At 39.5% G+C, this 14,872-nt stretch overlaps 1 protein-coding gene across 1 annotated transcript; it reads left to right on the top strand.

Moving 5' to 3' along the window:
- Positions 1 to 1,094: 1,094 nt before the first annotated feature.
- LOC117950989 (WD repeat-containing protein 47-like) lies at positions 1,095 to 13,118 on the top strand. The gene is made up of 16 exons (XM_034882453.1): positions 1,095 to 1,366; positions 2,802 to 2,992; positions 3,229 to 3,312; positions 3,590 to 3,674; positions 4,006 to 4,314; positions 6,525 to 6,964; positions 8,126 to 8,222; positions 9,027 to 9,199; positions 9,294 to 9,530; positions 10,232 to 10,307; positions 10,551 to 10,708; positions 11,133 to 11,302; positions 11,530 to 11,700; positions 11,893 to 12,024; positions 12,405 to 12,623; positions 12,866 to 13,118. Exons 2-16 carry the CDS (start codon positions 2,835 to 2,837, stop codon positions 13,006 to 13,008), a joined length of 2,652 nt encoding a protein of 883 aa, XP_034738344.1. The 5' UTR covers positions 1,095 to 1,366; positions 2,802 to 2,834; the 3' UTR covers positions 13,009 to 13,118.
- Positions 13,119 to 14,872: the final 1,754 nt, after the last annotated feature.

Raw genomic sequence — 14,872 nt, 5'->3', positions numbered from 1 at the left:
AACTGTAAAAAACAAAACTCATTGGATGGATCTGTCAATCACCATTGGTATGGTTTAATGTTGTTTTGATTGATGGAAATGATTAAGGAGATGAAAAGATAATATGGGGTGTCACTTCTTTCACCATCTTTCACCATGCAATATTTATTGACATATTCTTATTTTTTGTGTTGTTGTTTTAAGTAGACTATAGTATCACTATATCAACACTTTTGTGTGAGGCTACAGCATCATTTTCAAGGCATTTATTTATTTAACCTCAGTCTTATCCTCAATAAGCTGGAGAAAATTGTTAGACATCAAATACTTCATTTTGGCAAAGCAATCTCTTTTTGGTAAGCTGGCTCACTATTGTTTTTAAGCTTACAATACATATTGTGTATCATGTACTCTAGTAGAGCAGGAGATGACGTTAAATATAACTAAGTCGCAGAGGCACATTTTATTAGTGGAACTTTATTGTCAATATTGGGAAAATGTGTCACCACACAGCATAGACCTATGGAAGGACAATTGATGAACACAAAAACAATATTTATTATAGATAGGCCCTACATACAGACAGCTTTACTTATTCCCGCAGGGCAATTCAGCTTTTACAGTCCACAAACACAGTCTTAGGCCTACTGTCAGTCAGATGGGAGCACAACAAAATATGGGAAAGCACGAGATCAAGAACTAAACAACACGAAAACATATTTTGAAACAAAACCTGAATACAGACTATAAACTAGGCCAACGATAAAGAGAGACGAAATACAATCGATAAAGGGCTGAATGGACATAACAAGTAAAATAGTAACATTTAAAATATTAAGCAAAAAATAAAAGGGGTAACGTTACAGGTATGGTTTGTAAAATCATATGGAGGCAATGCATACAAATACTTTTGGGTAGGCTAAATATGGCATGTGTTGCTATGAATAACGTTACATGCCTTAACAGCTTTTTACCAAATTCACTAACGATAGACCTATGACGTAAGGCTATAAAGGAAACCTAAGAGAAAACATAAATCACGTGCTGTTATTTAGTTTTTTGTCACTGTATTTCTTAATACTTCATTACATTTAGAGTGACACTAACCTAACCTATCCATCTTCCCTTCCCAGTTACAGTGGGTTGAAGGTGTGACCGCAGGGCGTCGTCACTACAGTTGATTGGTGATTTGCGGCTGCGTCCGCATGGCAACCGCGAGCTGTGTACAAGAAAGAAGGTAGAAGGGACCTTTCTGTTTGACGCTGACCGGGATATCCACACCGACAGCGCTTTCCCGTCCTCTTATTCGTGGATACTGATACATTTTGGAGACTGCAGACGGATAGGAGCGACTTTAATGCGGCGTGTTGTTGTCGCAGACTGACAGGTGAGGAGTTGGCACGGATTCACGGCGGCATTTTAGCCTGTACCGCCGCCGGTGTAGCCATGCGCGATATACTGCACATTAAAAATAAGAGGGGAAACCAATGACATTTAGCTTTTGTTGTTGTGCATGTCGGCCCACTGAACTGGCCGCGTGAGTAAGTAAAGGCGCTCTATGTGCCGTCATGCTCAAGTAAAGGTGTGTCTGAGTGCAGATAAAGTGCTGAGGCTGTCAGGTTTGGGCCGCAGACCTGCCGCTGTCACCTCCAGAACTAAGGAGCTGCATGCTGGTTTGTGTGCAGTGAGGAACGGGGGGGTGTCTCCGGCTGCTCTGCCTCCTGCACAGACACCCGGAGGCATCACTGCTCTCGCAGCCTCTTACTGCACAGGCTATATTCATATGGCGAGTGGGTTATTCATAAGGAAGATCCCTTATGTCTTCGTATAGCTGCCTATGTGATGTTGCTGTGTTAACTATTTACGCCTCGACCCTTAATAAGTGCATCCTAAAATGTTTCTTGCCAGGATCATAGAAAAAATATTCATCCTATTGTGCAATTACTTATTTTTCAATGTTCAGTGTAGAATAGACACCGCAAGACGCCATTTGAATAGTAGCCTATGGATGCTACAGCAACATACAAGACCACTAACATACTGTTATACTTTTTCTGTAGGAATACGCTACAATGCTGAGCCACTGGAGTTGAACAAATACAAGAGAGCACAATCATTTAGACGTGCCAGAAGTTCCTGTAGAAGTGTTGATAAATGATCATTTAAAACATATGGACACTGAACCACTAGATACGCTAGAAGTCACTGTAGAAATTCATTGTAATTGGTATGTGTAAACCAGTGAATGTCAGTGTGTAGTAGAAGTGAGCAAGAGCATTTGTGTTTACATCATTAACATTGATTTCAAACTGTTAAGCTGTCAGGGTACCCTCTCCTCCTCTTGGTTTACACACACATCTCTGCCCCCACAGTGACAGATAATGCTGTTTATTAAGTGCTGCAAATCAGATGTATTATTTGGTATTGAACTTACAATGTTTCTTAAATCCAATAACAATGGTTTTCCTCTTCACACAATTTGTGAACAGAACATCCCAAAAAACCTTAACGTCGGGCCAGTGAACAAGCGATTGTATGTGAATAATGCTGTGAGATTCCTGAAATTTGAAAATGATTGTATTTTAACTAACTACTAAACTAAAACTACTTTAACTAAATACTGACAACATCTTTGTTGGTTCAACATATCAGTCCAAACCTTCTTTTATTATAAGCTATTTAATGGAAAAAATAGCTTTTCACTTAAGTTGTGGATATGTATTGTCATTTTATTCACGTTATGAACCATAAGCATTTGTCTTTTTTTGAAAAAACTTTGTCGACAACATGTCCATCTCTTCTTCCTTCTGTCTGTATTCCAGCCAGCTGTACGCTGCCACCATAGACCTGTAATCATGACGGCAGACGAGACGATCAGCATCAAGGAGGCAGAGGTGATCAAGGTGATGCTGGACTTCCTGAACTCCAGGAAGCTGCACATCAGCATGCTAGCCTTGGAGAAGGAGAGCGGAGTCATTAATGGACTCTACTCTGACGACATGCTCTTCCTCAGGTATGATTGTACACCAGATTAATTTGGCAGAAAGGAAAAGACCATAGTGTCCTAAGAGGGAAGATTCAACTTTCAGTTTTACAGACATTTGTAGCAGGCAGAGCTGTTTGTTAGGATCTGGGTTTGTTTATGTTTCCGACATTTTCCAGTGTTATCTTATATTTGTCAGCTGTCCACTGTGAGGGGAATGAGGTTTTCAAAGACCTCTTAAGTTGTTTATTTGCTGCTTTCAACAGGCAACTCATTCTTGACGGCCAGTGGGAGGAGGTGATGCAGTTCATTCAACCTCTAGAAGGAATGGAGAAGTTTGACAAGAAGAGGTGAGCGAAATAATGTGGGGCATCATTTTAATCAGATGCATGTTTACGTAATGTCTTGGGGTAAGTTCCGGTACTGTTGAAGCATGATCATGTCATATTACTGACAGCTTCTTCTTCTTACCAAACACTCAACAAAAAGAACACAAAGAACATTTTTTAACTCAGTTGTCCTACCTAATTGAGTAACATGTTTATCAGGAAATGTCACTTGAGGCTAAATCAATTGATGTCTTATATAGTATATTTCTTCATACTGAGATTTGTGTTTCCTTTCCAGGTTCCGCTACATCATCTTGAAGCAGAAGTTTCTGGAAGCTCTATGTGTAAATAATGCCATGTCTGCTGCTGAAGACCCTCAGAATGTACGTAAATATGTAATTAGGGAAAAGTATTGTTTGTAAGAGTATTTGCATTTTGAAAATAGCCTACTAATAAAGGAAGCCTGCCTGGTGGTCATCAGAGTGGGCTCACCACTAGAAGGACACTAGCAGGGAAACAAAATAAGGTGAAAATGCCTTTGAACATGGCAAGCTAATATCTCTCTGCTCCAATGGAGCTGCTTGGTGGTCAGTAGAAGAAGCCTGTGATTGAATTGAGATGATAGCGCTGTGTGTGAGTATGAAACATCTAGTAAAACATACACACAGATAGCTACATAATCACTTCTCCTCTTTAAATTGTTCTCAACTACAGCTGGAGCTCTCCATGCAAGGGGCAGTCAAGTGCCTCAACAGTCTGGAGGAGTTCTGTCCAACCAAGGATGACTACAGCAAGCTGTGTCTCCTCCTCACCCTGCCACGTCTCACCCACCACGCAGAGTTCAAAGACTGGAACCCGAGCACGGCACGTGTCCACTGTTTCGAGGAAGCCTGTGCTATGGTAGCTGAGTTTATCCCTGCAGACAGGAAGCTGAGCGAGGCTGGGTTCAGGGCGAGCGGGAACCGCCTCTTCCAGCTGCTCATTAAAGGGATTCTTTACGAATGCTGTGTTGAATTCTGTCAGGTAATGTTATTCCTTAAAACTGTAAAGGCGTACATGAAAACATTAGTGGCTGTTAAAAGGCTCAAACCTAATGCTACTTCTCCACACCTGTAGATGTACTCGAAAATCTATTAAAAGTATTTTAATGCAAGGTACCCCAAAGTTTGCTGGTACAAAACCTTGTCTGAAGTAGCATAGTATAGTATGTCATAAAAAAGTCATAGTATAAAAAATTCATAAAAAGGTTGTATGTAATAAATTGTCCAAAGTTATGACATTGAGAAAATTCATAATATAGTATACTGTACCATAAAAGGTAATAGTATAGTATATCATGAAATTTTGAAAAAAATCCTGATATAGTAAGTTATGAAAAAAGGTCATGGTATAGTATGCCATAAAAACTCATAGTATGTCATAAAAAATCATAACAAAATGTGTCATAAAAAATTATGCCAAATGTGCCGAAGAATTATGACAAATTGTGTCATAAAAAATGATAAAACGACATGTATAGTAGGTTATAAACAAATGATTAAAGAGTTATAGTATGTCATAAACAAATTGATAATAAAATGTGTCATAACAAATCATAGAAACGTCATAGTATAGTATGTTATAAACAAATGATAAAAGAGCCATATGCCGTATGTCAAAAAAAAAATTGTTAAAAGTTATAGTATAGTAGGTTATAAAATGTAAAAAAAATCATAAAGGTCAAAGCAGTATGTCATAGGAAGTCATAGTATAGTATGTACTTAAATGTGGAAGAAAAATCATACAAAAGTATGTCATATAAAGTCATAGCATAGTATGTAATAGATATAACTTATAAAAGAAATTATATAAAAGACATAGTATAGTATCAAATAAATATTCCTTAAAAATTCATAGTAGAGTATGTCATAAAGTAGTCACAAGAATGTCATTGAATAGTATGTAATAAAATAATCTTAAAAAGTCATAATATAGAATGCCATAAAAAGTCATATTATAGTATTACTTAATAAAAATTCCAATGTGTTATAAAAAAATCATATAAAAGACATAGTATAGTATCTTGTGTGTGTCATAAAAGAATCTTAAAAGTCTTGGTATAGTATGTTATAACAAAAACATAACAAGATGGGTTATAAAAATCATAAAGTCATAGTAAAGAATGTCATGAAAAATCTTAAGTCATGGTATAGTATTTCATAAAAAGTTATAAGGCATTCATAGTACAGTATGTTTTAAAACAATTTATTAAAAAGTCATAGTATAGTATGTCAAAAAAATATTAAAAATTCATAGTATTTCATTTAAAATCATAGTATAGTATATCATAAAAAAGTCATATAAAGGTCATAGAAAATTCATAGTATGTCATTAAAAAGGTCATAGTATAGTATGCCATAAAAAGTCATAGTATGTCTTAAAAAAAAACATAACAAAATGTGTCAAATAATTATGACAAAATGTGTCATAAAAACGTCATGTATAGTACATTTTAAACAAATGATTAAAGAGTTATAGTATGTCAAAAAAGAATCTTTAAAAGTTATAGTATAGTAGGTTATAAAATGTAAAAAAAATCATAAATGTCATAGCAGTATGTCATAAAAAGTCATAGTATAGTATGTACTTAAATGTGGAAGAAAAATCATAATATAGTATGTCATAAAAAAGTCATAGTATAGTATTTAATAAATATTCCTTCAAAATTCATAGTATAATATGTCATAAAGTAGTCACAAGAAAGTCATAGAATAGTATGTAATAAAATAGTCTTAAAAAGTCGTAATATAGAATGCCATAAAAAATCATATTGTAGTATGTCTTTATAAAAATGACAATGTGTTATAAAAAAATTATATAAAAGACATAGTATAGTATCTTATAAAAAGTCAGAATAAAGTATGTCATAAAATGTTGGAAAAAAGTCCTAGTATGTCATGAAAAAGTCATAGAATAGTATTTCATAAAAAAATGTCAAAGTACAGTCTGACTGTCCTATCACTGTCAGTATATACAATACATACTAGTCAAGTACGGCCTGCCTTGCAATGGTGGTCCTCAGAAACATTTTTTGAATGTGACATGCATGCACTATATTTTAATCATCCACAGTCCACTTCAATAGACTTCAACAGCGGAGGGCCTACATTGAGAAGGGTTCCCCATATGGTTGCACTTTTCAAAACAAAGTTGCAAAGATTGGTGGTCAAAACCCCTCTGTTTCTGTTTTCTAGAGTAAAGCAACTGGTGAGGAGATCACAGAGGGTGAGGTGTTGCTCGGTGTGGATTTGCTTTGCGGGAATGGCTGTGATGAACTGGACTTGTCACTGCTGTCCTGGCTGCAGAACGTCTCTCCAGGTGCCTTTTCCTGCGCCTTCCAGCAAAAGACCCTTAACATTCATGTGGACCGTCTGGTGAAGCCCAGCAAGGCTGGCCACGCCGACCTCCTCACTCCATTAATCAACCGCTTGTCACCCTGCCCTGCCTCACCCTTTCGCCAGAGGCCACATTCAGCGGACACCTACATGTCCAGATCTCTCAACCCGGCGTTGGACGGCCTGTCCCACGGTCTGGCAGCCCAGGACAAGAGAGGCATGGAAGTGAACATAAAGTCTGCCCTCAGTCGGAGCCTTGTGGAGAACAATGTGCATCAACAGGATGATTCACCTGAAAAGTAAGAAATTTGAGCACACCTGGGAGAAAGGTTTTTTTGTGAAGGTTATAAGTGCTTGAAATAGCAGTTTGGTGGAGTTAAACACTACATTGGTCTGCAGCACTGTACATGTATCACTGCAAAACCAATTTCCCTGTGTCGCATGCACACATTTATTGTGGTCCTGTCACATACTTTTCTGTGATCATTGCTACTTTCTGACAATCATTTATCTTTCACAAATCTTAAAACATGTAAGAAAAAAAACATAAACTGATTGATTAGCAAATGGTAATTCTAGGTTTGTTCAATATATTTAATATATGTAACTTGCTTTAATCAAATCAAAATCAGAGAGATATTCTGACAGATATATTAAGCTACACTTATTGTCAGCTAATAGCGGCACTTGATCATATAAAATATTGCAATGTATATGTAATATAAAAAGTAATATAATACAATATTTATATAGTCTGTAATGTAATAATTTCATACATGTGGATGTTTCTGATCAAGCTTTCTCCCCAGCATGTACATATGGAACGTTAACATTTAAACCCAGCGGTAGATGGTGTTGTATGACATAATTTGTAGCTCATTAGCGCTGCTTTAACAGAAAAAGACTGCCTCATCCGTCATCTCCTACAGTCCTGCACAAAGCATATTATACTGCAGTACAGCAGTGTTGATGGATGCAATATATCAACATTTGACTCACTTTTGAAAATGATAGTGCTGAGGCTTATACTAAATGAAGGTTGTAAATTAGAGATACTTATGGCATCTCGGATGTTTTAGAGGGAAGTAGACTGAAGAGCAGATTTTTACTGCTTAAATGTTGTTTGAGTAGGGTCTCCATGGTTCATTTGGCCATTACTACAGCCTCCTGTTAGGGTTAGAAAACCCTTACTGTAGGAAGTAAGGCAAGATGTGTTCAGAGTCTATTAAATCATCAGCGATGAAGCAACAGCTTTGCTTTAAGAGGTTACTGAAAATAAAAATGACACACCCCAAGTAATACTGTAGATGGAGACCATGCTCTGATGCATCACATGAAAGAACTACTGTTAACTGTTTGCCAGACTGTTCTCTGGCTCCACCTGCTGGATACAAGAAGTGTTACAAAGTGAGATCACAACGATCTAAGTTCAAGAGTTTGTCATATTTTCCTAACTATAGGAAGCAACCACATGGGTTGGATGGACCCCACACCACACGCACACCTCTGACTCCTGGAAAAGATGGTGGGCCACCCTGCAGCGCAGAACCAAATGAGGTAATAAGAACTGCAGACTCTCAGCAGTGGAGTGCCTCTTACATTTGGTTTCTCAGGCTGACTTAGTTTCATGACTTAAAAAGTAATAGTCATGGTTGTCTGTCTGGTCACTTAAGTCAAAGTCAAGAATTTGAGTCTGTCGTCCCTACACAGTCATTACTCTAGATGTAAGAGATTTAGAATATAATCCCCCTGAACCTGATGAACCACCTCATCTCCACTGCCTCATAAATCCTTCGCCAATTCTTGACCACACCTGCCCAAGAGTTATCAGCGCCTTCAAGCCCCCCATCCAAGTGAAGAGGGTGGAGGTCATGGACACTGGAGGGAGATAGTCTGGTTTGATGTGCGTTCACACCCAAGATGGCCTACTGCTTACATCATCACTCATCTTTATGCATCCCGAGTTACATCCCGAGGAGCAAAGTAGCTTGAGGTGTGTGTGTGTGTGTGTGAGTGTGTAACGTGGTGATGAGTGAGGTGAAGGGGAATATACTGTGGACCCGCTGGATATGATGAGGTCCTTGAAAACTTTTTATGGGATGGATGATGGAGGACGAGACCTTGGGAGTTGAAGAGTTGTCAGTAGTGGCGAGAGAGGAGAGAGTTTGTCCATTATAATCTGGTGTGTGTGCCCTTGTGCGTGTGTGTAGTGGTATTTAGCGCTGCCCAGCATTGAAGCAGAGAATACTGAAAGTGATAAATACTCTGTCGTTCAGGTTACAGGGTATGTCCAGGTAAATCAAATCTTTCTCTCTTCTTTGGAAATATAAGCCTTAAGTGTGTTTTTATGCATTTGTCCAGCATCCTGACTCCACAGAGCACATCCAGGAGTATTACAGGCAGCGTCTCCGCGTGCAGCAGCATCTGGAGCAGAAGAAGCAGCAGAGACAGCTCTACCAGCAGATGCTGCTGGAGGGAGGGGTGAAGCCGCCAAACGGAGCCCAAAACAACCTCACAGAGACCTTCCTCAGTAGGTGAGGAAGTCATTTCAAAAGATTCACAATCAGTAATGAATGTAACATAACCTCAGTGCTACTGTGTTGATACGAGTTTTTGTTTGTTATCCAGGTCCATTCAGAAGTTGGAGGAGATGAACATGGGCATTGGAGATGAGGTGATGACACAGTGGAACGGACTGACAGGGAACGCCAGCACATCCAGTCCCAGAACCACTGACACCCGCCACAACCCAGACACCGGGCCGCCAAGGGACAAGCCAGGTGGAGGGGTCAGTAGCACCCCATCAGGGGCCGGGAGCCACGGCTTGCCTTCCCTCATCGAGTCCCCAGTCCCTGCCAGTCAGAGGTTAGAGCGTGTGGTCATGTCATTATCACACCACTCCCAGAACTATTGTCATATTTGGCTTAAGTTTTGATAAGATATCATATACATTATTTCTGTCAAAATCATGCTTGGGTAATTTAATGTTGATTAGTCATCATAACAGTTTCAACATTATATATTGATTTTGTAATATATATATTATTCAGTATATATTGAACAGTAAGCAGGACACAATCCAGTGTTGCTCTGCAGCATTTAAAGGTCCCATGGCATTAAAATGTCACTCTATGAGGTTTTTTAACATTTTAACATAATTCCCCCAGCCTGCCTATGCTCCCCCAGTGGCTAGAAATGGGATGAGCGAGAGACATCATGGCTTCAAACGAGCAAAGTGGCAGTTGGTCAAGGCCACACACCCCCGCCTCCACCACCCCTCTCTCCCTCTGGCTCTAGTGGCTGTAATTCTGCACCAAGGCTGAATTTTGGGAAAGAGACTTCAGATATGGTATTAGGGGACCACTAAGGTCTATATAAAAACATCCAAAGAACACCATGTCATGGGACCTTTAAAAATGCATCTTCATATTAAGGACTCACTATCAATTATAAAACAAGAACAATGTACAAAATAACATAACTAGTATAGAATGAATTTACCTTTCTAGCTGTGTGTATGCGTATGCGTGTGTGTGTGTGCGTATGCATGTGTGTGTTATTATCAGTGCTGAGAGGATCAGAGGGTCTTGTCCCACAGTCCAAGATGATTCTGGCTGCTCTGCGACACGTAACTCTCAAGAGGTACAGCAAACTGCTTCAGTATTATTTTTTACATTATTTCCATAGCTATTTCTGTGTTAGTAGGCCCATTATTTCTCTGTAACCACCTAAACCTTTGACTTTCCAACTAAATGCTATAAAACAGATACACGTGTTTGACCTGGTTTCCTAAAGGTTAGCCCGAAGGGTATTTGTGTTTTAAAAATCTCTGCTGATGTACAGGCAGTTCAGTGTTCAAACGATTCTCTTTCTGATTCTGTACAGCCGGGGAAGTCCAAAGCACAGTTTGTTAAAGTGAACCAGCTCGAGGACACACAGGCGGTGCGTGCAGTAGCCTTCCATCCCTCTGGAGCACTCTATGCTGTCGGATCCAACTCCAAAACCCTGAGAGTCTGTGGCTACCCAGAAGCCCTGACCACCAGGTAGAAGCCATTTACAGGCACCCACCAATCCACACTATGCGATATTCTTACAAGATGATAGATCATTTATGTACTAGACACACAGAAAATGAACCAGCCAAAAAGGGTTTCAACATAACTTACTGTAGATGTGCATCCGAGTACACTGGGGATGTGTTCATCATCAAGGAAAGCAAAAAGGAGAAAATGTTTTGTGTCTTTAATTTTATTTGCATGTTAAAGCAGAATGTTTGAACTTCAACAATATATTATATTCTGTTGAAGTTCTCTGTAAGAACAAATGGAGAGACACATGCTGAAGACATTTTGTAAGAAGCACAAACAAAACACATTTTTGACCAAATAAAACTGAAAAATGTGGTATATGGTATAAAACATTAGACACATTTCTTAGTCTGCCTTTGTATTTTCTCGGACCGTTCAGTGGTTCTGGTGCAGTCAAGCAGCCGGCGGTGCGCTTCAGGAGGAACAAACACCACAAGGGCTCAATCTACTGTGTAGCCTGGAGCCACTGTGGACAACTGTTGGCTACTGGCTCCAATGATAAATATGTCAAAGTCTTGCCTTTCAATGCAGACAGCTGCAATGCCACAGGTATTATTCTTTGTGTTTTACTAATGTCTAATGTGATAAAGTAATGTTTTTCTCAGCCACTTACCTTGAACAGAAAAGACCAATGTTTGAATAATCACTTAATACTCTTCAGAGGTAGAAAAATGCTCATAGGTATCATAAGCAGTTTCTAAAAGAATAATTGAGATATTCTCTGGACATTTAGGTCATGGTATTGTTTCCACCCCAAATTTGTGCCTCTGATTCAGGCCCAGACCTGGAGTTCAGCATGCATGATGGTACCATCAGAGACCTGGCCTTCATGGAGGGCCCTGAGAGTGGAGGATCCATCTTGATCAGTGCCGGGGCCGGAGACTGCAACATCTACACAACAGACTGTCAGAGAGGACAAGGCCTTCACGCCCTGAGCGGACACACTGGTACGTTAGCCACAGCTCTCCACCTTGTGAAAGAGGAAACACTCAGGTTTTTAAATCAGTTTGCAGACATGTTGAATCATCTACATAGATAAGTTGATATTTTAAGGATAATTATGATTATTATTTTAGTTGTAATAATAAAGATACAGGTAAAGATACAGTGTTTTAGACGTCAGCATTTGGTTTAAACAGGTCACATTCTGACTCTGTACACGTGGGGAGGGTGGATGATCGCCTCTGGTTCCCAGGATAAGACCGTGCGGTTCTGGGACCTGCGGGTGCCAAGCTGCGTCCGGGTGGTGGGCACAACTCTGCACGGCTCTGGTGAGTTGCATCATGTCTCTCTTTAAGGTGGATTACTGTGGCTGTAAAATGACTTGTACCACACTGCTACGGGTCAGTGTAGTATCCCAGTTGGCCCACGAGAAGGCACTAATGCTTCCTGAAGATTTCTGGAATACGGCACAGCTGCCAGGAACTGAACATATTGCAAATTAGACACCTTCGATCAGTCAAAATTAATGTCATTTTCCCATAGATAAAAAAACTAAACTAAACCGAGTAGCAGAGGGTGCTCATTGAGATAAACAAATGTCTAATTATGTTCTTTTTCAGTGTAAATCTTGTTAAAGACACAACTAATAGTAGGGAGTCGATTTTAAGCTGCAGCTCCATCTTACTCACTACCAATCTGTCTCACGCAGGAAGTGCAGTTGCTTCGGTGGCAGTGGATCCCAGCGGCCGCCTGCTGGCCACGGGTCAGGAGGACAGTACCTGCATGTTGTATGACATCAAAGGAGGCCGCATAGTCCAGACGTACCGGCCCCACAGCAGTGACATCCGCTCGGTGCGCTTCTCACCTGGAGCCCATCATCTCCTCACCGGCTCTTATGACAACAAAATCATCATCAGTGACCTGCAAGGTAGGAAGGCCTACACTGGGAGAGAGAAAAGCCTAATATGTGTACAGTACAGTATGTGTAACAAAATACACATACTGTACACAAAGGGTAAAGATGAATCATTTCAATTCCATTTTAAATTCTAAAATCTGCATGCATTGATCTGATCATTTGGCCACCATGTTAATGCAACGCAATGCAGTCCGTCTCTGATCCCACTGTTTCCCACTACTGTGTGACGTTTTTCTTTTCTCCAACCCCAGGCGACCTAACAAAGCCCCTCCCTCAGACGGTGGCAGGGGAGCACTGGGACAAGGTGATCCAGTGTAGGTGGCACCCCAATGACCGGACCTTCATCTCCTCCTCTGCAGATCGGACTGTCGTCCTGTGGGCACCGGGCCCCTGAGCTATTCACTGGAGAAACAGGAAGCAGCAGGAAACAAGAACAACACAGGGGCCGCACATCCCTTGTTTGTGTGTTTGTGTGTGTGTGTGTGTGTGTGTGTGTGTGTGTGCGTGTGTTCGTGTGCGTGCGCACGCAAATAAATTTAAACTGTGTGACAGATGTGTGTTTTGTGTTTGCGTACTGCTGCACATGTCTTTGGGAATATGTGTGTGTGAGAGCAAATGCATCATTCTAAAATGTGTGTATATGTGTGTAAGGAAAACAAATTAAAGGAAACTAATAAGAACATTTTGCAAACGCTGTTAAAAGAGGAAACATGGAACTTTAGAGTTAATTTTCTATTCAGAATTCATGTGAGGTCCAGTACAAATCTTGTGTGTGTCTGTGTGTGTTTGCTTAATACCTTTTGGCTTTTGTAGGTATAAAGCATAAACATGAACTCTTTGGAGAGTTCAACAAACTCAAAAGATGTAGTTGGTAAATATGTACTTTGACTATAGAGATAATTGACAACGCCTGTATTGAAAGGCATGAGTAAGTTCCCTGCAAGCACACCTTCGAGTTTTTTTGTTGTTTTTTTTCACACAATGCCGAACTACCTTTTAATCAGCTTTAGTTAGAACGTGGTACACACATGAAGGTCACTTTAGAAAGTAATTAGAATTTGGTGCAACATAAAGCAGTTGCCGTCTCTGGTCTTTATAGGACGCAGTGAGCTGGACTATTCATGTTGTGGAAAGAAGCCATGTTTGGTTATGCATATCATAATGTGCCTTTTGATAACGTTTGTGGATGGTTTTGGATGTGTGAAAAGATCAAGAGATTTACTTATTTATTTATCTGCAGCTTTATTTTGGTATTTACTCATATGCCTTGTCCTCTGTAAATTATTTTTATGTCACTGTAATGCAGAAAATGAATCGGCCAATGGTAGTGTTTTTTGTTTTTTTGCTGTTACTATTGTGAGAGTAGTTAACGCTTATCACAAATGCTGACTACACAGTATGTCAAGGTTTGGCATTTTAGTGGTGACGAGACATTTTTACATGTGTCTCAAACCAAAAAAAAAAAATGTTATTGCTGTGTTAAACACAAACTAGTTAGGTACATTGCAACATGGGAATATGTAAAAGTTTGTTCTGAAGTTTTAGAAACCTGTTTTTGTAGATTCTGGTATCAGCACATTTGATTTGGAAGTCCACTGTGCTGGCTCAGTGCAGGGTTATTTCAAAGGATGAGCACAGTAAAGCAAAAGCTTGCTGCAGTTGTAAAAAGTGATTGGGTGAGGAAAAATAAGGGTAACATTTACTCAAAGGGATCTACATAAGATTGACACATGAACCCTAACCACACCTTGTCATAACAAAATCAAATGACACTTACTAAAAGAAGCGTTTTCATTATAGACGTTTAGGACTTGTTTATAATGTTTATGACACGTTCATGACAGTGTCATGTCACTCTTGTGTAGATACCTTCAAGTAAAATATAACTGAAACAAGAGTAGTTGTGGAAGAGCTCAATTAGCTGGTCATATCACATAATTTATATTAAACCGGATTTTATCAGTGGATGTATATCCCCAAAACAACAGTTTTTTTTAAACAAAATGATCAAAGAAATGACAGAAAATGTTAGCAGGCTAAAGCCGAGTCAGTGGTAATGAGGCACTTTAAAGTGAGGAATGCTGCTGGACTGTCCAATGGGAAATGACAAATCTAGTCAACTCTTTAACTTTTATAAACAAGGCTCTGATTTTATCTTCACTTTTACTGAGCACCTATGCATATACCTGATGGATGTGAGAGAGAACGGGGTATTATTCACATATTTTACATTATCTGTTGCTCATAATGGGAAATTC

Source organism: Etheostoma cragini, chromosome 9, assembly GCF_013103735.1.
Source record: "Etheostoma cragini isolate CJK2018 chromosome 9, CSU_Ecrag_1.0, whole genome shotgun sequence".
In the NCBI taxonomy this organism is placed as follows: Eukaryota; Metazoa; Chordata; class Actinopteri; order Perciformes; family Percidae; genus Etheostoma; species Etheostoma cragini.
Note: the sequence above shows the minus strand (reverse complement) of the source record. Positions and strands in the feature narration are given on the sequence as shown.